This window comes from Phalacrocorax aristotelis, chromosome 3 (assembly GCF_949628215.1).
Source record: "Phalacrocorax aristotelis chromosome 3, bGulAri2.1, whole genome shotgun sequence".
NCBI lineage: Eukaryota > Metazoa > Chordata > Aves > Suliformes > Phalacrocoracidae > Phalacrocorax > Phalacrocorax aristotelis.
The window spans coordinates 126,933,563-126,956,223 of record NC_134278.1 but is presented as its reverse complement, the minus strand read 5'-3'; the positions used below and the strand labels follow the sequence as shown (position 1 = coordinate 126,956,223).

Sequence of the window (22,661 nt, the reverse complement as noted above, 5' to 3'; positions counted from 1 at the left end):
CTTTCAAAAAATTGGTCTCCAAAGCTATTTATTCCTTGTGGATAAGTTTTCTTTTACAGTAGATATAAAAGGAACCAAAAATGCATATCTTAAAAATAATCTTTAAAATTGCTGAGCAATTTACAAAGCTATTATTATCTCCTGGAAATTGATCAAAGTAGCTTCTAGGATTGTCTTGCTTTTCGCTCTCAAAAGTTGAGCATTTGTCAAATGGATTTTTAAAGTCTGTGTAGTAATTTGGTATCTTTATTAAATACATGGAAATTCTAACATGGAATTTAATTTAAAAGAAAATATATTTCTTATTTTCTTACATGAATGAAATTTTATTGGTCTTTAAGTCACTCTGCGGTGTTTTAAAAATAGGAGTGCTTTAAAAAAATTACTTTTTGTGTAGCTGACGACCAGCTGAGCGTTCAAGTGGATGAAAGCGGATGGGCCTGGCTAGTCCATAAAGAGAGGCTGATTATTTGGAAGATCGGTCAGTCTCCAGTAGCTAAGGTAATTGAAAGAACAAGATGGAAAAACCTCTATTTTATGCTATTTGAACAAGTTATTCAGTTATGCTTTGCTTTTTTTTTTTTTTAAAGCAAGGCTTTCTTTAGAAATTGGAGTTTGCCTGGTTTCCCCCAAAAGCAGCAGGGTTGATATGAAGTCATACTAACAACAGTAATTGGAACTCAAGCTTTGGAGGGAGCTTAACATTTTGTCTCCTTAACACTACGGTTAATTCTTTGTATTTTAATAGGTGTGTCTTCTCTTCTGTTAGTCTTCATAAAGCTTATTTTAGTAGTTTAAAACTAGTTGATATGTTACAGATTGGTTTAGATTTTTCTGGGACTGATTTTTCAACTTGTCAGGAAAAAAAAAAGGTTGCATTCAGCTGTGCTGAGCCTACGTTTCATTTAGGTTTCTTACGTCAAGAAATTTTTTCCCCTCTGGGCAGTTTTTCTTTCAGCATCATTTCAGTGAATAGCGAGCATGGTCGGAGGAAACCTATAGTCACAAAAATCAATATCTCTCAATTAGTGCAACGTATGTTAATTATACAGATTCTGCACTTACAGTAGTGTTGGGTATATGCATCCTGGTACTTGTAGAGATTTTTTCTGGTTGTTTAGCTTTGGGGGAGGAGGGGAGAGAGGAGTGTTTCCCCTCTCAACTCTGTTAGTACCTAGTGAGCTTTCTCAAGTGCTTCTAGTTTAATTTTATTATGCTGCCTTGTTAGCATGTTGCATTAAGGATGTTTGAAAATGTACAAGTAGGTGTTTTTTAGCTGTTTGCTGGTTGTAACAACCTTGCTGAAAATATCTTGTGACATTCTTTTTGTTTCCTTACACAGTGTCTGGGCTAGTTGAAAACGGATTTTTAGTAGGGTCAAAAAGTCTAAAGACTTTGTGGCAGAGGAGTAAGTACTTCCAGTCTCATATTTATTATGGCACCTCTTCCTTTCTTGCAGTTATCTCTGTGCAAGGAACTGCAGCTGCCACCCAGCGACTTCCAGTGGAGTTCTAGTTTAGCAGCTATTTCTTGTCTCAGTTCCTTGGATGAGGCGCCTTCTCTGCAGGTGATCACCTTTTAAATTTCAGTGTTTAACAATACTTTGAGAGTAACTTTGAATATATTCTATTTTGTCAAGTACTTATTTGAAAACTGCATTTGGTGTTCTATCTCTTCAAAAGGTCGTGATTGATAATTTGCAACAAATACGTTTGAAATAAACAAAATTCTGCTAGTCTTTTCAAATTACACCATTTACATGTTGTAGGATCAGGTTAAATAATAGTTTTCCTAAGAATTACTTGGCGTGCTCTCGTATAAAACAAAAATACAGTGAACTAAGAAGTACTGTGTTAACAAACACCAGGGCAATAAAATATTCAGTCTAAGGAAGTGCAATTTAAATGCATGCTGGCTGAAAAAGTTGTTCAGCAGTGGTTTAATTCTGCGAATGTCAGGATGAGAAGCCAACACCAGCACCCTCCCTTGGCTGGCCTTTATAAGGAGGCTGGCACTGGGAAGACAGATGATTTAAACTGTCCTGACTGATTACTTTCCTGAGTGCCTTTTGGTAACATATTGTGCTAGAGGGTGAGGTTTGAAGATCATTTAAATTTTCTGAAAGTATGTTAATGTGCCTGTTACTATCACTCATGAAGAAAGGAAGTTAATGTACGTGGTGCTCTAATAAAACTGGATAAGCAGTTGGCTTTGGAAGGAAGAAGCAGCACAGAATATGTAATAGGATCTTTTCTTTTGACTTGTTATTGTGTTACACTTTCAGATGACGAAAAGCAATCTTAAAATCTTGTGCTTAGCTCATAAAACCGTAAATGCTCTATGACTTAGTCGTACCCAAAGAAGTTTAAGAGGAAGTAATGCCCCTAAACAAAGATTGATTTATTTATTTTTATTTCATCTTTCTTCAGCTTGAGAGCTATGTATGGATGGATACTATGATTTCATAGAATGAGGTAGAAATATTAGTGGCAGAAAATATTTCAGTAAAATGAAAATTATTAAATAATGGGCAGGAATCACAAAGGACAATTCATTCTGTGGTGTTTTTTTAATTATGATGTTCCTTAGCCAACTGCTTTCCTTTGAAGATCTGTGTCTAGTCAAAAATCAGTTAGAAAACACTGAGGAGCTCAATAACAGCTCTCAGCTCCAGTTCTTCTATGGTTCTGTGATTTTTTTCAACAACCAATAAATTATGTACAATGCTTCCTGTCTAAATCTCTACATGAACAGAGACTCCTGCTTCATGCTTTGAGTTTGGTACCTGAGTGATTTCCTGAGTCAGAAGCCCTAATGTAGGCACGCTGTGGGCTTACGTCTTTATGAAGATAAGAGCCACTATGTGATTTGGTATTTCTCTTAATTTTAAGAGAAGTCTTTAAGTCTTTTAAGTCTTCCATAGTAGCTTGTAACTCTTGGCATCTGGAATTCTCCACAGGCTATTTTCTGTTTTGCAACTGTAAGTCTTGTTTGCATTTCAGTAGCATACCCTGAATTATCAGGAACAAGAACCAGTAGAAAATATTATTGTTAGCAAAATAAGCAAGTATAACATTCCCTGCTGATACTAAGTTATGCTACAGATCAATTCTGCAATTCAGCTCTGGTTGTTGGTGTGCATCCATATGTGTTTACTACTTTTTTGTGTGTTTGTCACCCACAATCTTGATATGTAAAATAACATGTTTTAGTTAAAGCTGCAGTCTGTTTATTATTATCTTGCATGTTCTGGTAATTATTTTCTCACTTCAAGTCTCTGGCAATAATGGTGGCTACCAGCGAAGGTTCTGTGCGCTACTGGCCCAATGTTGCCCATGAAGGTTCCTATACGGAGACTTTTACAGACTTTGGAGGTGCTCTGTGCAGTTTCCTAACAGCAGTAAAGGTACAGTATGGTATGATTTATATTAAAATATTGCTTTAATTCCTAATTTAAAAATTAAAAAGCATGCTTGGCATTATCAGTCCTAGATCTCCAATAAATTTTGCAAAGCAAACTATCAAACGTTCTGAGGAGTAATTTCAGAGACTGTTGGTGATTGTGACGGTCTGAAGTAGCAGCAATGACTGGTAGTCATAAATAATAATGTTAAAGTCAGGGAAGCATGCAGGATTCAGCCACAAGGTTAACAGGACTGATTTGGTATCTCAGCCTGTAAGGAGTGTCAGCATTACTGCTGTGATTACTTCCAGTAGTAGAAACCCTGCTATCACAGGAACAGAGAACTAATTCATCTGAATTCACAGACCACACGCTCAGTGTATTGCAGTATAGCTCACTAGTGACTGAATTTGAGAGACTTCTGTGTGAAAGGAATGAGCAAGTATATTACGAATTGTTCTTAGAAATTCTGTTCTCTGCTGTTCATGTGCCTGAATGAGAACTCTCAGAATATATCTGAAAATTCAGTGTGTGTTACAATAGGTGTTATCTTCAAAACTAGTTGTTTTCAATTAAATTACATTTTATCTTATGACCTTTTCAACATCTACTGTTCATGTACTGTATTATAAATAGTATTTTAGGGCATCAGCGTGTCATAAATATTTGTAAGCCTAATCGGAAGAGTGATCTTAATGACAAATTTCTTAAGAGTTCCAAAATGTTAACAAACACTAATATGTATCTACCCTGTTAGAGTTGAATTGTGCCCAAGTTTCAGACATCAAGACGAGGAAAGCAAGGTCTGGTCTTATACCTGTGGTTGAAACACTGACATTGATGTGAATTCAGATCTAGAGGAATTATTTTTTTTTCAGAGCAGTTCCCTGTTATTAATTGCTGTTCTACAGCTGCATTATTATGTACACAACAACTGTACTTAATTAGTCATCCTGTCACTGGGCAGTTTTAACCTTTAGCAAAATTTTTATATAGTACAATGATGATAGAAATGGTGCTGGGTTTTTTGTTGGGTCGGGGTGGGTTGTTTTATTTTGTTGCTGTTTCGTTTGGTTTTGTTGTTTTTGGTTTTTTTAAATTTTGTTCTGGGAATGTTTCCTGTACAGGTAAACAGTTCATTCTTCCAGCAACCTCCAGGCCCTTAGCATTAGGTTTTTTTGAAAGTTGTTATACATCTAACAGGCTTTGTTCATTCCCTGTAACATACAAACTTTTATCAGTTTTGAAGTGAAGGCACCTGGTTTTTTAATGCCTCAGTGGTGGGGTCCATGAAGGCTATGTCTACGTTAGCAAGTAGTGAAAGGCAGTCGTTGAGAATCTATAAAGCAAAAAAGTTAGTGCTGAGGCAATGCCACTGTCTACACTGGTCATTTGTGGGGAGGGGGTTGTTATTTTAAACTAGTTCCAGGCTAGCTGCATGAAATGAATGTCTTTTAGTGGTCAAAGCCCATCTCTCAGTTTAGTTTCATTCAAAGGGTGTACAGGTGGTACACACAGACTGCTCTGTGATGGGATGTGGTCGAGCAGGTAGCATGTGGGGTCTCACAGATAGTATCAAGAGTCTGCTTCAGAAGCGTCTAAGTGAAGCGCTAATGTAGGTGCACCCATTAGGACAGGCAAGAGATGCACTAACAGAAGTCTCTGCCTCCTAAATTAGGTATATAAGCACCTACAAGGGAGTGCCTGTTTTGCATAATTCACAAGTCTTCACATTTCTTTAGGACAAAAGTAACACTATTATTCATCATTGAGATTAGACGAGATTTTTAGTTCTGTTGTTAAACCGAAATGGAAGTTTCATGGAAAAAAAAGTCATGCAATGATAGGAAAATGAGTCTCTGCCAGTGCTAAGTACCAGTCAGATGTTTGACTTACTACTGTTTGTTATTTCTTAAAAAAAAAACAACAACAAAACCCAAACCAAATAAACAGCAACAAAAAAAATACCAATAGAAAAATTTCTTTCTTTGTATCTGCATATTGTTTTCTTTCCTGGTCTGACACTAGCATTGCGATATCTTTTCTCAGTTATACATTCACTAACGCACTATTCATTTTTTAATTACCTACCCCAGTCTTTTTTGACATAACCAAATGGAAGATTTGTTATGTAGTTCATTTAGATTAGTGTCCTGTAGGATAGGATACTATTTAAAAAAAGTTATAATGTGCCCAATAACACTTCAAGTTTTACCTGCACACATGGAAGTTGAATCCTATTTAATTCATAATTCAACATATGAATGTTACATGTGGTAGTGCCTGTAGAGATTGATTAAATATATTTTCTTTCCATATTTTTCAAAAATATGGTTTAAAATTAAAAAGAAGTATACTGTGAGCTGTATGCTGTACTGATTCAAGCAAGAGGATAATGTAGAAAAATGGTTTAAACAGTCTTTTTATGTGATTAATGCTCCCCCCCGCCTTCGTTAGCTCTCAAGGACTACAGATGCCTTGTGTCTTGTTCTTGTTTAGTGTTTACCCTTATGATCTGACATAAATAGTTTTATCTGACAATAGAATTGTTTCAGGAATGTGATTTTTTTAATATAGTTGCTTTTTTCTTTTTGTTAGGGAGGAAGCTTTATTTTATCATCTTCCAGAGGCCAGCTAGTTCGTTTGATACCAGATAGTTCTGGCAAGATTCATCAGCATGCCCTGCCACAGGGACAGGGCATGTTTTCTGGAATTGGTAGGAAGGTTTCTTCTCTCCTGGGTATATTGTCTCCTGGACATGATGCTGTGGTAAGCTTGAAAAACATTCATGTAGTAATCTGCTTTAATTTCTCTCCGTAATGTCTACCCTCAGTGTTTAAGAAAGATAAAAGAAAAGACTGTAAGGATGCGTAATGGCCAAAAGGAGACAAGGCTCAACTCATTTGTGTTACTTACATTTTTTTTAAAACTTGAAACAAAGACAGAAACCAAATAAACCTGTATGCTTTCTAAAGGAGAATGCTGACTTCCTCTTTAGATCTGAATAAAAGGGGATTTTAAAGTAGTAATACATCCTGGGGAATACACAATTATTCAAAGTCTTACCTCTTTCTATTAATAGCCTCATTACGACTTGAAGAAACTACCAGTAGCCTGTAATTTTACTTTTCTGATTCAGGGTTGCAAAGGGTTAATGGTTGGGTTGAGCTTTGTCAATGAACTCCACAGTATTTGGAAGAAAGCATGAGAAAAATGCTTACCATACATTTTCTTACATCTATAAAATAAGACTTCCCTTGGAAATTATCATAATGCTTTCTTACTTTTAATGCGACTTGAGTAGATTGCCCAAGGAAGTGATTTTTTGGTGGACTGAGAGTGGCATAGTTGGTTGTATCCAAATATTAAGGCTGTGCTTTAAACATTTTAGCTTTTTCTTTTTTAAAATGCAGATTTCTAGTGTTCTTTGGGACGAAGAGAAATCAAGCTTTTATATGCTAACAAGTTCAAATCTAAACAAATGGGAGATTGATGATTCATCAGAACGTTATATTCTCAGCTGGGATATCAACAGGATCCTGAAAGAACATATTACAGATGCAATTTGGGTAAGAGCCAGCTCACCTGGAAAGGGTTTGTGTGTCTGTTTTAATAATAACCTATTTATAGGTAGTTATAAGTCGGATGTATTGTTTTTTAGGGTTCTGAAAGTAACTATGAAGATATTAAAGGAGGAGTAAATATACAATACATGGATTTGCAACAGAATCGGTAAAGAAGTACACTTGCATATATTAAGACTTAAATTTATGAGATAAATGTGTTCTGTTTTCTTGCAAAAACTTTATGTAAGTAATAGCAATTTAATTCTACTTGAGTGCCACTGTTGATAAAATAAGCTCGTCATATTAGGTAACTAGGTTATCCTATACTTCATGCTATTATTACTCTTTAGCATTAGAAATTCATTACCTTAAGAATGATTCCTTTAGCTTTTTTTAGAGTCATTTGATCAGGTTTGGGTATTTGTTTTGTCTTGATATTACAAGGACAACAAGTAAGTAATTACAACTTGTTCCAGCAAATGCAGAGAATTCAGTATCTCTTGTATTTAATGTAATTGCATAAAATCACAACTGCCTTGGTTCAGTTTTGTACTGCAATATGAATGCTGTTAACAAAACAGCTTGGTAGAGCAACTAGTGTAGTCTTTCCATTATTGTATTTTTTAGAAAGAAAATACTTACTTGTGATTGTACTTAAATATCTGGTTTTGTGAGTGGTAGAGTTTGGGCAAGTAAGGTGCGTAATAATCGTCTCTCAGCGGTGTGATATCTGTTGTTGAATAGTGATGGACTGGTGATACTTGCTGCAGCATGGCATCCTGGAGATCATCCGTGTCTTGTCTACTACACACTGATAACAGTAGAAGACAAAGGCTACCAGATGTCTGATGACGTTGTGGTGGAGGTCACACAGTATAATCCATCTTTTCAGGTATGCAAATGAAGGCATTGAGTTAAGAAAGCACAGTGTTTCAGACTGTTCCTGTACATAATCAGGTATCAGATATTTGTCTAAAGGAAAATAAAGTTCTCTGTCTTAAGGTTGTTCTTAGAAGTATGTATTCATAGTATTCTGCGGAAGATGTGTACTAGCATCTTTTAATGTTTAATAGTAACTGTATGTAAAGTTTATGCTTTACATTTTAAAGTATAAGATAAAAAAGCCTCAAAAATAGAAGTCTAAATGTGTGGTTTTTACTGATTTATTTTAATTTTAGTCCTGTCTGTGAAAGTTTCTGCAGAGTAATTTTATGGTGCACTCGTGCAATCCATTTAGATCAGATCTTGGGCTCTGTTGAGACTCTTGTTGCAGGACAAGGAATTAAGAGACCTGTATTTTGGTCCTTGCTAGACAGGTGGCTTGCTGGGAGGGGAGGACACATTGGTTGTCCTTAGCATACCTTGTTTGTGCTCTCTTTTCTGGGAGCATTAACTTGGGCATTAACTTTCATTGGTAAACTTCTTCCAATCTTCCCTGCTCTCCCACCTGCCTGCAATGGCATCTTAAAATTGAATCTGAAGATGGAAGGAGAGTGTGAAAGCTGTAGAATAATTGATCCTGTTTACTTATCTCTCCATGTAAAATTAGCAAGAATTTAATATATATGGAAGAAAAAACCCCAGGATCTTAAGTTTTAGGGCAAATTAAGAGTGTGTTGGTTTTTCAGGTTATAAGTTATATCCATATCTTCTTGTTAAAAATGAAAACAAAATCAGGCAACTCAGGTCAGCCTTTAAAATGTTAGATGTTTGTTTAAGGTTTTGATTCTATATGTGATATTGTTCGTATGTAATGCTTTCAGTCAGAAGAGGAAGTGTTGTGCTGTCTAGTAGTCCCAGATTACTTTAGCCATGCTGCTTACCTCTATAAGGAAGATGAAGTGTTTGCTTGTTCCACTGGAACTGGAAGAATTTCTTTACCACAGGAGAAAATCATATTCGGCGTACAAGGTAACATGCAGGGGAAAAAACAAAATCACATTTCGTTGATACGTACTGCTTGAATGTATTCACAGTATTTAGATTTCTTGGAGAGCAGAAGCATACTTGTGCTCCTTTTTCCCTTTATTAAATCTTTCAAATTGAATGTCCCACAAGCATATGGAGAAAATGCTGATGTGACATCCAGTATTGTCATTGCTACAGTACATTTTCATTTGTTACACAACGGTTTTTCGAATGAAAATGAAGTAGATCTCCACCTTTGGTATATGAAAGGGTTGGGGGTTTGTTCGTGGGGTTTTTTGCACACACGCCCCCTTTTTTTTCCTTCCGATATTCATTGTGGATTTTTGTTTTTTCCTTGAAGTTAACTTTGTGTCAAGGCTCAACCTGAAATTCATAGTAGGTCCCTGTGTCAGATGTCTCCAAGTATGCCGTCCTTGACCTACAGAGGTGTTTTCAACTAGGACATGCACATCGGTCCCTAGGTAGAATTTGAACCACCTGAATCTTGATTTTTTTACTTCTTTCCCCCCCTGCCCCCCCGCAGTATCTGGAAATATGCATCTTGGGTAGCAAATAGTACCCACAATTTCTGTAAGTGAGGTCCAGCTGTCAATTACTGCTCTTGGTTGCAGCTGTTGGTTCATGACAAAATTTAATAATTGTTTATGAAACTGTTATATTTTGTTCTTAAATTTAAGTGACGCTTGTGTTCTTTTTTCCTTTTCCCCTCTTTTCCTTTTTTTTCCCTCTTTTTTTCTTTCCTCTTCCCTCGTCTTAGGAGATGGCATTTTAGGAGCAGGTTCCTGTACTAGCCTCCCCATCTTCTTTACCAAAAAGAGTGGACTTATCACCATCTTGTCCAGGGAAAACATTTCTGTGCTTCCTGAAGACCTTGAAGATTCCCTGTCCTCTTCTGTTGCTGGACCAAGAAGTGAGGTAATGGTTGTTTGCTTGGCTGGTTGAAAACTGAGGGTAGAAATAAAATGCTTCTCTGGCAGTTTTGAATTTTCACTGTGGGATTCCTAACTTGCTGGAGTTTTAAAGGTGTTTTTTTTTAAATAGAGACTGAAACAATTGTAATGAAGGCAGTTTTCAAAACCCAAGAAATTTTACAGCATCTGCCAGTTTGGGTAACTTTTTTGTTTTCCTTTGTCTTGAAGTCGAGATTTCTGTGACTCCCCCCCCTCCCCCCCATAGACGTAGTCCTATATGTCATTAGGCCTGATGTAACACTACTGCACAGACTCAGACTTCGTTCTCGCTTTTTGATCAAGGTGGTTTCTTCAGGCTTTTGTGTCTGTCTGTTCCTTTGTGCATATGAGAGACAATTTTTTTCTTACCACACTGTAAAAATCTTGGAGGCTAAGCTGAGAAGGGCTATAGAGTCACTGAATATTGTTTCTGCTCTGTTATATATATATATTTAATATAGTCTTATATGTGAAAGTATTTTTATTTCTATTTTATGCAATGTGCATTTATTAAGCTCTTATTTACATCAAACATCCTTTATTTTAAAATGTATGTGCCCTGGAGATGTCCCTGGAGTGAGAGGGAAGAAGAGAAAAATTGTTACAATATAAATTAGAGACTATTTCTATGGGGTGATAGTGAGTTTCAGTCTGTATTTCAATTAAATCACCTTCTAAATCAATTACTATTAGCTAGTATTTTATTGGAAGACCTTTGTGGTAATTGCTCAGGTGGAACTATATTTTTCTTATTGAACTAATCTCTAGTTAGATTTGTCTGTGCTTACATTGTTTTTGTGGGTGATAGTACTCATGGATGCCTTTTTAAACTCTTATCAAAAATGTCGGTTTTGGATGTTAAAATACTTGACGTTATCATTAAAATTTGATTGGTGAAACAATTTGGCATAAGTTCCTGTGCAGTTTGTATGAATTTTATCAAAATGCTTGAGGTTAAACCACTGTGTGACTTTCATTGTAATGTATCTTATGGACTTATGTTTGGCTTAATAAACACAAGTGCTTCCAGTGGCATTTGTATTTTAAATCTATGTTATTGCTACTTAGAAAAATTATTTTAATTTTGTAATGAAGATTGGTATTCATCAGCTGAAATTTTTACTTTGCAATTTCAGAGTCCTGCATTTGATGCAACCGGTAGGCTGGAAATCGTAGCTCAAGAAGATAAGACTAAATTACTGAAGGCTGCTTTTCTACAGTACTGCAGGTAGAAATTGCACTTGATTTCTGAGACTCTGTCTGCCCTTCTTGAAGGCACTCTGATATTTGAGTAAGAGATTGCGTTGGTTAAGATACTGTTGTGCTGGTTTCATTAAAGCTATTTTAATGACACATGCACATCTTTATTGGGAAAGTGTTAGATACATCTTGAGCTAGTGAAGAAGTGACACATGCTAGAAAGGAGCAGACATCTATAATCTCAATGACTTTTCACTTACTCTGCATAAATTCTGTGATGTTACATTACTGCCAGTGAAACAACTTTAAACCTTGATATTTTGACTTCTTTATTTTTTTAGTAAGTGGTGCTTTGTTGTTAAAAAACATTCTTCCCTTTTCTTCCTTATTTTTATTTGCATAGCTGTTTTCAGCAGTACTTTCAAATGTGTTTATGTTGCCACGAAGAATAGCGAGCATGGCAAGCTGGTGTCTTTTTTAACTCTGATGGATATGGGGGAGTAGGAGTGTTCATCAAAGTGTTCTGATTAAAGGAACTTGGCTGCTGGGAGGCATGCAATGCCTCTGAATGGTTTCATGTTGAGAGGAGTGATGTAAACAAAGGAGGAAGAAGATAAGCAGAGCTGTAGACTTAGATTAATTATAATTAGAGGGAATGTTTTCAAAATATATTTTATTAACAAAAAAAAAGCAAAGCAAACAAAAAAAACCACAAACCCTCTTAGGACTAATCTCCTTAAAGTCTTAAAACTTGGAAAAAACAGATTTAAGATAAGAGGAAATAGGAGTGCTTTTGACATAGAGCTGCATGTGAGGTAGAAGATGATGAAGGGGATTAGGCACATATAATAAAGGATATTAAGACAAGATCTGTAAACATGCACAGAATTTAGAAAGCAAATCTTCATGTATTCACAAGTGGACATGTTGGTAAGCAGAACTGCTGCTGAAGATGGCTGCGGTCCTGAGGTGACTGGAGTAGCTCAGGTCTGAGAGCAGAGGTAACAAATATGAAAGTTGGTATCCCTGAGGATGTGAACAACGGGCTTGGAAACAGGGTCAGAAGAAAGTAGGAGGTAGTAAGGAAAACAATGTGAAACAGTAAGTTTAATGTTAATTTGATTAAAAAATGAGTTATATTTATGAAACTAGAAGAAATTAATAATACTTTAAAAGAATCAGAATACCTTTTGTCCATAGAGTCAGAATACCTTTTATCCATAACTAGTTCAAAGATAGCACAAACAATGCTTGATGTTTATAATCGTCACTTTGCAAAAAGCACTTTACAGAAAGCACATCAGAAAATTGTACTGAGTGGTTCTTGTTCCTATAATCCTATCTATTGTTTTTATTTCACATACTTTGTATTTCTTTTATTTCAGGAAAGATGTGGTCAATGCACAAAGCATGGTAGTTGAGCTCTTTCCCAGTAATGCAGATCTGGTTTCTGATGCTGAACTGGATAGGGCAGTGACTCAGATCAGTGTGGACTTAATGGATGACTACCCTGCTTCTGACCCAAGATGGGCTGAATCTGTGCCTGAAGGTAAAACATCATGGTGTGGGTTTTCTTTTGTTGAGATTTTTAGTGTTCCTTGGGTTTTGTAGCGTGTTGGTGTTTTGGGGTTGTTTTTTTAAAAAAAAACTGTCTATAGTACTCTAGATAAAATTATAATTAAAGCTTTGCAAAAAAGGCATAGATGCCTCTTGTCCTCTTCCACCACTAGATATATTTCCAGAAAGGCTAAAGATGCATCCTATGAGACTGCCAGATAAACTTGCAGTCTGCTGTGGTTAGTTCTTGACTTCATACAGTAAAAACAAACAGCAAAGCAAACATTTCTGAGAAGCATACTTCATGCAAGGACGAGTTGGTGTCACTTCAGTGTTTCTGTGATTCCTTGGATAGATCTAAATTATTTTCTACAAATAGATATGTTGAGAGAAAGAGTTTATTTGCTCATGCTTAGCCCTTTGTCAGCATGGCTGCACAGCTTCTGGTAGGCTTGGATCCTGGGTAGAGTGAGTTTGTATCCCTCTGGGGCACTGGTATTTACGTCTGCCTGAAAGAGGATTAGAGAAACTTATTTCTGAGTATTTGTTGTACGTAAAGGATTAAAGCAGGCACATTTTCAGCAAGAATCATTTTTGTTCATGCTTCCCTGTCTCTTATGAATAGTGTTAATCTGAAACCATCCCCAGGACCTCTAGGCAGCTGTTACCAGTTACTGAGCAGAGACTTAGTTTGAAAGTTCATGTAGTATATAGTTACAGATGGATGATGCTTCCTGCTGTTGTTTCTGCGTGGCAGCCAGTTAGAAATTGTCAGGCATCAGATCCTTCGTATTTTCTGAATCAACTTTATTTTTAATTTGGCGGCTTATCTCCATTTATTCCTGGCTAAAGAAAGAAGTGAAAACTGATAGCTTCTTGGTAATAGTCTTGCTAATTTTGTTCATAGTGATAGTTCTTCTGAGTTTTTGTATCTTGGTAGTCTTTTGGTTTAAAGCACACCTTGAATATACAAAAAATCTGCAATAGGAAAATAACGTGGGCTCTGGAGAACTCTGCTGAGGTGAGATACTTGTGAGGATACTCATGAGGAAGCTTCCATCATCCTTACTGACTCCTTTAGGGACCTGATGGTCCAGACAGAAATGTTAGCTAGCTTTTCAGATGCAAGCTCATTTGAGGAAGAAGAAAACTAAGGCAGTGCTGGGCAACCGCTTAAGTTGAGCAGTGGAGTTGTGCAGGCAGAGCAGAGTCAATTAGGTCTGAATGCCTATTAACACTTTATTTTGTAGTAGTTGTGATCTAGGGCATAATAAATTTAGCAATAGCTAGTCCACAGTGAAGACAGAAATTTTAATCTGCATGTTACTAAAACTTGAATAAGCTGATGAGCTGCTATTTTAGCAGCATAATACATTGACCGCTTCAGAATAGTTGTACTGATCTAAAGATACCTGATTTCTTCTAAAGGCTTTACTTCAGCTATGATAGAATTAAAAAACCACATTAAAAATAGAGTTGTAAGCAATATATAAATGTGTGTGCATATATTTAAAGAAGTACCAGTGCAGTAACACTATAGAAATTTATAGATACATTTACCTCAGAGGCAAAAATGAATAGCTGTCAAAGAAAGGAAGATATCAAGAGCTCTGATCTAAGATTTTTTTTCTGTTTTTAGAAGCAGCTGGTTTCAGCAACACATCTCTCATTCTTCTGCATCAGCTAGAGGATAAGACAAAAGCACATTCCTTCTTCATTGAGTTTCTTCATCAGGTAAAATTCTACTGTTCTTTTGGTATCCACACACACAGTAGAGTATTATTTTGTCTTAAACAGTGTTCCAGAAGAATTATCTTAAAGTGCTTGTGATGGTGTGTGTTGTTTTTTTTTTGTTTTGGGTTTTTTTTTTTAATAAAAGGTTGGTGTGTTTGAACGTCTGGGCAGTTTTCCAGTACGAGGCATGCGGATGGCAACTCGACTGTTGCTCTGTGAGCACGCGGAGAAACTAGCAGCAGCTATTGTTCTCAAGAATCACCATTCCAGGCTGCCTGATCTGGTGAATGCTGCTATACTGATGGCGTTAAACAAAAGGGAGTGTGACATTCCACCAAGTCTTACCCCTGCAGATATGTTCTTTCGAGAGGTAAGAAACCTGATATTTCTGAATCATTGTATAGTATCGCATGTAGTAGAAGTGGCAATGCTTTAATGTATACTTTGCAACTCTTTCCTTTGAAAATCAATTCAGCTTTACACAATTTCCCTTTAAATAGGGATAGTGAGGTAGTATTTTCATCACTTTAGCGTACACACTTTTCTAATTCTGCAGCTGAAACATGAGTTCTGACAAACTTCCTGTAGCAGAAGCCAGGTTGTTATGATCTTCAACTAACCTAGATGGATGAGCAATGAAAGAGACAAGTGAAATTCTCTGGTGCATCAGAAAACATATGCTAAATTACCATTTTTAAAGGTTGAACTAAAGAGTACGAAGCTTTCCAGATAAGTGAGCTGCTTTGATTAGCTGTCCTGGCTGGAACGGTATCAATTCAGTCTCTCATCATTTTTTGTCCTCTCTAGCATTAGTGAATCTAAGCTGGTTCTCAGTTTATGCCTCATTCCAGTAAAGCACCCAGGCTTTATTTCTTTCTTCCTTCTTGAGAAGAACTATAAACAAAACAGTTATTCTTAGGAAGCTTTTTCCTGTAGAGGACAGTACTTGCTAATGGAAGAAAATACATGTAAAAGAAATAATAGCCTGCTGTTTTAAAGCAGGTACGTTATCCAGTGTGCTTTATCTACTGCCAGATGTTTCAGAAGAATATGGAGTAATATGCTTAATGAAAGTTTACGGAGTTGCCTTCAAAAAAGAGGATTTCTTTTTTCTTCCAGGTTTCAGTCCAGAAACAAGGCAATTCTTATGTTCTAAGTGTTGCATGAAGTGTAAGCTGGTGATTTCATTATCCGTTTGAGTAGTTGATAGCTTTTAATATTTTTGGCTATTAATGCGGTTTCTACTAATATGTCTTTATTTTTCTATACAACTCATAACTCACCTTTCAGGTATCAGCTGATAATGGGTATGTTTGTGCTCAGTGCAATTTCTCTTTCTGTCTTTAAGGTGTCCCAGATAGATTCCATCTTTGAATGCTTACTAGAAGAGGAGGAACAAATCCTGAGAGATACACCTATTGAATCAATTGAGTGGGCCCAGATAGTTGTCAATGTGAACAACATCATTAAGGTAGGTTGTGGGAGGTTAAGGTAAGTATTTGAAGAGCGCTCAACAAGTTGAGTGCAGTACATCTGAGTTACTGATATGAGAACAAAAATGAATGCGCTTTTCACATGGCCAAATATATTCAGAAGGAAAAGATGGTCCCATGCAAAATTAGGGATGTTCCTTTTCCTCCTGAGGCTCTGCTGCAACTTCTCAAATTCTCTTTAGCATTGTTGGAAGTTGTGAAAGCATGAGTACATAGCAAAGAGTGAAGAGCTTATGCTTGAGAACTGAGGTTTCTTGTTGAGTCAGTATGTGCTCTTCTGTACAACTGAGAAAGTGGTGTAGGAAGAAGGGGGGTATTAAAAGAATATTTCAAAATTATAAAGACAACATCCTTTATGGTCTGTCTATGTGCAGGTAGGCTTTAAATTACTTATGTTCTCATCTTTAAATAGGACATGCTACAAGCTGCCTGTCAGTATCGTCAATCTAGAGCCTCTTTATATAAAATGGGAGAGCTTCCAGAAAGAGAACCTGAATATATTCCGTGGACAGGTGAGAAATTATTATTACTTCTTTATAAAGTATCTGTCCTAAACAAAAATACTTTTCATGAGTGGCAGAACACAAGAATTTCAATCTAAATGTTAAACTTAGAGTTAAAAGCTGCTACAAGGTTCTCAGTAAGAATAGGAGAAGCCAAAGGTTTCATGTGGTGAATGAAATGGAATGAATCAATGAACACTTTTGTCCAGTATTGATGACAATGCTTTAAAACTTGCATTGCAAACTTGACTACAAAAAATAAAGTTTGGGAGACAAAGCTAATTTTTTTTCCTTTTTTTTTTATTATCGTTATTTCTCTTCAGGATGCGCTGGTTCTGGTTGGCAGACCTATGGGATATGTAATGTTAAAATGGATCATAAAATGTGATCTATAACTGTTTTTAAAGGATTAATGATTTTCCACTTAAATGTTTTGTTTTGATGGTTTAATAACATGGAAAACTATCAGAACAAATGTTTGCAGAAGTAAGCACTTTCCAGCTGGTGCTTAAGCTTCCCTGTGGCCCCTAAGTGTAAAAAACACTGGTTTAGTGCTCCTGAGGTAAAAAGCTTTTCAAAAGCAGGAGCCATGCAAGCTATTTTGGTGTGCTGTGTCTTAATGACTACATCCAAGTATTTAAATCAGGTGAAAAGAAGTTGCCTTTTCCTTGTGTGTATTCTCTGCTTTGCATACAGACTCTGCAGGTGATTCTTTTCTCCTGAAAAATAGCTGGTATTGATAGTTGAGAGTGTAGATCTGTGTAGTTCAGAGGGTGGTTTTGTTTCTGTTCTGTTTACTACATTTTGGCCAAGTTTAATATGTAAAGGTAAATGGGAGCGTGTGCTTGGTTAATGCTTTTTATAGTATTGCTTTAATTTTTTAAATGAAAATGTTTAGTGTTTTTCTTTTTTTTAATTATACACAGTAACAGTTTTGTTATACTTCAGCATAAATTCCTGTGGTGATAGGATTGTTGTTTTCATGTTCACTGTGTTGTTTTCCCAAGCATCTAGTGGCCTTCGTACAGCAATAATACGCCAGCATGGAATCATTCTGAAGACGGTGTATCCCCAGGTGGACAGTAACCTCCGTAGCATTGTGGCTGAACAGTTGGTGGCACTACTGGATTGTTTCCTAGATGGTTATGTTTCTCAGCTGAAATCTGTGGACCGCCCTGCTGATCAAGAGAGATACAGCAATGTGGAAATGGAATATGTGCAAAAAAGATCAGAGCTCTTGTCTCCTCTCCGTAAGTGCAGTCTGTCTTCCTTAACGCAAGGAATAAATGTTCCATTTAATGAGGAAATGGTGCAAGTGTGATGGAGTAAATCGTGTCTGTGTGTGAGCTCTATTCTACGTTTGCCTTCAGAGTATAAACGACTGGTTTTATGACTTAATGGGATAGTTACAAAATAACAACGGATTACAGAATTGCATCCAAGGCTGCACCCGTGCCCATACCTGTAATAAGACACGTTGCTGCTTGAATTTTTTTCTTTTGCTAACTTGTTATATTTTCTCTGGCAGGAATTTATCTTGTGCCAGCTGGCTGAAAATAGCCCATAAATGGATTTCTAAATGTTTATATTGTTGCTAGTTGACATAAATTTATATAATTGAAAGTTTGTTTGGTGTTCATCAAGAAAAGGTTACTTTTTGAATCTTGATTATTTAATAATCAAACCTGGTGTTTAAGGTGTCAGATGTGGTCAAGTCTTTAATGAGTAATTGAAAGCAAAGACCCCCTGTTAAGTGGAAATAACTTTGAGCAAATATATTTTAATAAGCTTACAAAGTTTCATTTTTTTAAGGCTAAAAATGAATGCTATAAATAGAACAGTCTAATAATCACTGCCTTTTAACATTCTTAAACCTTAAAAGTCTCTTAAACTATCGTTGTCAGTTTTTCTGACATTTGTGGGCTCTGTTAGCTCATAAATATGTTTTATATCCTTACGTTCAATCTAAAGTTAGTATTTCCTTACAAACAAAATCATGTGTTCTGCTAACTCTTATGTATTTGACTGAACCAACATGAAAGATTTTAAATAATAGGATTTGTATTCAGGATATGTTATCTGTACTTGTTCTATTTGGTATCAAAAGCCTTTGCCTGCTGCTTTGTCACTTTGCATAATTAAGTTAGGTATTAATACAGATATTAAGTCATGGCTTGATTTCTGCCCCCCTCCTCTCCCAAAAGCACAAAGAGCAAATGCTGCTGGTTTTCAGAGAAAATAGGATGTATACTGGTGATCTAGTATTCTAAATGTCTCTTCTTCCCCCTTGTATTGGGGGACAGAGGCGGCAGGTGTGCGAGCTTGCATGCGCACAGGGTATGATGCAGTACGGTGACTGTTTCTTACTGTTTCTTCGGGAACATGTAAGTATCTCTGACGGAAACACTTGAAACTTGTTTTTATTTTTCTGGTCTCTGCTCTCAGTCATCCAACAGCCAGAGATGAGCTTGTCTGATAGAACTTCTTTTCCTCCTTGGTTACTTAGTTTCCCTGGGGCAGTATCAGATGGCAGCTGCTTTAGCAGAGAAGTACTGTGACTTCGATATCCTGGTGCAAATGTGTGAGCAGACAGACAACCAGGCCAGATTACAACGTTACATGAGTCAGTTTGCAGAACAGGTAACTCTTCTTTTTCTGATTCCTTTAGATAGGTGCAAACGTATTACGAAACACTGGAATGTTGTGAAAGTTATGATTTGGGGGCGTATGTGTCTGTTTATTTAAATGGCATATTTTACCTGGAGATTGCAAAGCAAGTCAGCAGAAATACAGGTGCTGGCTGTATGGGCTGTGCCTTTTCGTGGGTCCTGTTTTGTGCCGCAAACACATTGTCTCACTCTTAACATCTTTCGGCATTTTGTGACTTGTTCGCTGAGGTGCCATAGTAAGTGTGCTGTTGTTTTATTAAACTGGTGTAATAGAAATTTAAGGGTAATTTCCAAAAGAGAAGATGAGATTCTTAAACGTATAAATAGAAGAGTAGTTATAAGGAGTACGAAGATAGGGATTTTGCTGTCGTCTTTTTTTTATTGTCCTGCCAGGTACTTGTTGGACAATTTTTCAAAGTCTGACAAAATCTGGTGTAAAAACCTCAAAGTGTGCTGAAAAACTGGAAAGCTTAAGGAAAAGGCAATAGAAACTACTTCAAGTGAAGGGGAGCAGGACAAAAGTTTCCTAATTTGACAGTCGGTGTGATCAATTTCTTGATCTTTCCACAGCAACTATGGAAAGAGAAGTCCTGCAGTCTACAGGTTTCCTAATAAAGAGAGTACAGAAAGGTGGTTTAGTAAGAGCAAGCAGAAGTGTTAGTAACAGACAGAAATTATAGTGAATGTTTTTAATAGCAAGGGTTAAATACTCACACATACTGCCAAAGAAGGGGATAAATTCTCTATTTGTTCTCTTCAGATGCGTTTGGTTTTTTTAAGGAAGAAAGTAACACTTTCTGAAAAGAAATTACTTTAGTGAATGTAGAGCTGAATAGATCACGTCTAATGGATAGAACATCAGACTGGCGGCCTCTTCAAACTTTATTTTTAAATTGTTAATGCAATTAAAATCTAACATTCTTCTAAAATTACTCTGAAAAGACTCAGTTAAATCTCAGACATAAACCCTGATAAGTTATGTCACACTGAAGGTTTTGAGGATAAAATAGGTGTGGTTTTTTTTCTTTTAAAAAAGACATTAGTTTTTAACAATGACTGAGAAAAGTAAGGTTGTAGGTTCAGCTGGAGATAGGAGGGAATGTTTCAAAAACAGTGGCAGCAGAAGCAAACATATATGGAAAGAAGCAGTTAGCACAGAGTTCTGAGGTGGGGAAAGGAACAGGATAAATAAGATTAGAATTGTGGGTGACGTGCTACCTGTTTCCATTCTTGTGCGTTAAGATGAAGAATTTACATGTGGCACTTTCTTCACTTCCACTGAAAGATAAACCCTGCCAGGTGTATCAGCATCTCTTGCACCGTAGTTGATGAATTCTTTAAACACTATTTCTATCAGAACTCTGAAGTTTTTTTCATCAGCAGTATTGTTATTTTTTTGTGTATGTGTCTTGTTTTGTTACGCAGGTTCTTACCAATGTTATTTTATGAAACATTTTGCTTTAGAAGACAAACAGCAGATTTAAATGTAACTTTCAAAATCTACTCATTCCTATTATCTTCAGAATTTTTCAGATTTCCTGTTTCGCTGGTATTTAGAAAAAGGAAAGCGAGGGAAGCTGTTATCTCAGCCTATTGCTCAGCATGGACAGCTGGCCAGTTTCTTGCAAGCTCACGAGCATCTGAGCTGGTTACATGAAATCAATAGTCAAGATTTGCAAAAGGTAGGGTTTCTTAATACAACCAAACTGAAATATCGTCTGTTAAATGAGTCAAGTACGTATTCCAGTAGGCAAATTATCTAGTTCTGACTCTTCATCATCAAAAGAAGACAGTTCATCTAGGTGATTTAAGGAGAGATGACATGGAATATTAATGGAGTACAAAAGCCTCCCTCCAGGCACCATCTGGTGTATCATATAAGCCACTGCACCATGTAATGGAAATAAGGGCTGCTTTTCATCCCTTCTTGGTGACTAATATTTTGTATCGAGAAGTTCTATAAGGCTATGTGATCACTACTTGGGCAGAATTGGGAGTTTACAGTGAATATTAATAGCATTATCAGATTATCCAGCAAGAGAAAAATTGACACTTGTATTTCAAAACTACTTAAAGCAAAGGAATTCGGAGGTATCGCAAAAGTTAAAAAGGTATTAATTACTTTAACCTATCCACATGCCCATTAGCTATTAAAAAAATCCATTGCTTTTATACTATAAATGGTTAATGTGACATTCTCTGTTGCCTTGTAGGCTGCCCAGTTATTCTTCCCCTGCTTCCTCTTGGTCAGTCTTCCCTTCATTCTGCTAGATTTATGAATGTCTTTCACTTTAGCAAATAAACTGATTCTGAAGAAAAATGGCTTCTTTGATTCCATGTGCACATTTATTAAGCACGCAGAGCATGGAAACGTTTATCCAGAGCATGGAAATGTTTATCCTACCACACGTTGGTTGATAATACATTATGCCCCTTAAAAAAAAAAAACACACAAAACCCAGCCAACAACAACAGAAAAACCGCAAAACCCACCCTGAGAGTCTTCTAATATTCCACTTGTGGCAACTGAGGTTTTTGTCTTCTATAGCAAAGGACTATGAAGAGGGGACAAGGATTCTAAAATATACAAGTTATTCAGCCTGGGTGTTCCTTTCTCTGAGAGCCAAATAAATTCTTGCCTAAATGTTTGGTTACTGCAGCGGTTATACATATAATTCTGCTTTTCAAATTCCTGAATTAACAAGTAAATCGGTGTGTGAAGTTGACCTGTCAAAGCATACTTGCCTGGCTTTTATGACAGAGCCTTGAACAAGATCCCAGAAGTAAAATACGTGACATTGCAATTTATCCTTTGATCATAAGATAGTTTTTCTTGATTAGGAATGAAAATGGGTTTTGGATATAATTGGAGCGGAAAAGTAAGGGTTATAGTACTACAAACGATAAATAGCTGTGAGATGGCAGTTCAGGTCAAATCTGTATCTGTTAACCTTCTGATGTTAAATTCTGAACCTGATTGCTACCATCTTTTTTAACTTCAGGCTCACAGAACATTGCAGACTTTAGCAAATATGGAGACCCGCTATTTTGCAAAGAAGAAAACACTTCTTGGCTTGAGCAAATTAGCTGCTCTGGCATCTGATTTCTCAGAAGATATCCTGCAAGAGAAAATAGAAGGTAAGAAATAAAAACAGAGCAAAGTCAAGAATAGACTACTGAAGTTATTGAACTAGAATCATGTTAATTTTGCAGATAGTTAATTTATTAGGCCGAGGGCTCTAACTTAATGTGGTGGGGATAAACAGGCTGATGATTTTGCTCATTGCAGGAAGGATAAGGAAGATAGCATAAGGCAGTGACCTTAGTATTTACCTTCACCTGTGGGTTAGGACTATGAGCAAGGGAAATTTGTACCTTTTCACTTCTTCTAGTAACACACAATATTGGCATAAATAACAAGCAGCACGGTCTTTTAGAGAGGTCATTAGACAGTTCTGAAGTAGATGAAGCTGCATTTTATATTTCAGATGCAAGATAAACATGATTTAATTTCTTAAAGCCTGGTTATTGAATGGCTCTCGATTTAAAATTCTTCTCAAGTCCTGAGATTTAGACTGACACGGAAATCCTGTAACTATGTGATATTGTAATAATGTACCCGCAAATATCTACATTTATGATCAAGAAGTGCTTTCT

General features: G+C 36.4%; 1 protein-coding gene across 1 annotated transcript in view; it reads left to right on the top strand.

The window, feature by feature from the left end:
- Nucleotides 1-22,661, top strand: part of NUP133 (nucleoporin 133) — a 35,353-nt gene that overhangs the window by 3,365 nt on the left and 9,327 nt on the right. Inside the window, exons 3-21 of the mRNA XM_075089510.1 lie at nt 398-501; nt 1,460-1,567; nt 3,275-3,406; nt 6,002-6,172; nt 6,817-6,972; nt 7,065-7,135; nt 7,714-7,861; nt 8,733-8,880; nt 9,656-9,813; nt 10,985-11,076; nt 12,434-12,597; nt 14,245-14,339; nt 14,485-14,709; nt 15,688-15,810; nt 16,245-16,344; nt 17,343-17,585; nt 18,842-18,975; nt 20,528-20,686; nt 22,007-22,142. Coding sequence (XP_074945611.1) covers nt 398-501; nt 1,460-1,567; nt 3,275-3,406; nt 6,002-6,172; nt 6,817-6,972; nt 7,065-7,135; nt 7,714-7,861; nt 8,733-8,880; nt 9,656-9,813; nt 10,985-11,076; nt 12,434-12,597; nt 14,245-14,339; nt 14,485-14,709; nt 15,688-15,810; nt 16,245-16,344; nt 17,343-17,585; nt 18,842-18,975; nt 20,528-20,686; nt 22,007-22,142 — 2,667 coding nt within the window. The remainder of the gene's footprint in view (nt 1-397; nt 502-1,459; nt 1,568-3,274; nt 3,407-6,001; nt 6,173-6,816; nt 6,973-7,064; nt 7,136-7,713; nt 7,862-8,732; nt 8,881-9,655; nt 9,814-10,984; nt 11,077-12,433; nt 12,598-14,244; nt 14,340-14,484; nt 14,710-15,687; nt 15,811-16,244; nt 16,345-17,342; nt 17,586-18,841; nt 18,976-20,527; nt 20,687-22,006; nt 22,143-22,661) is intronic.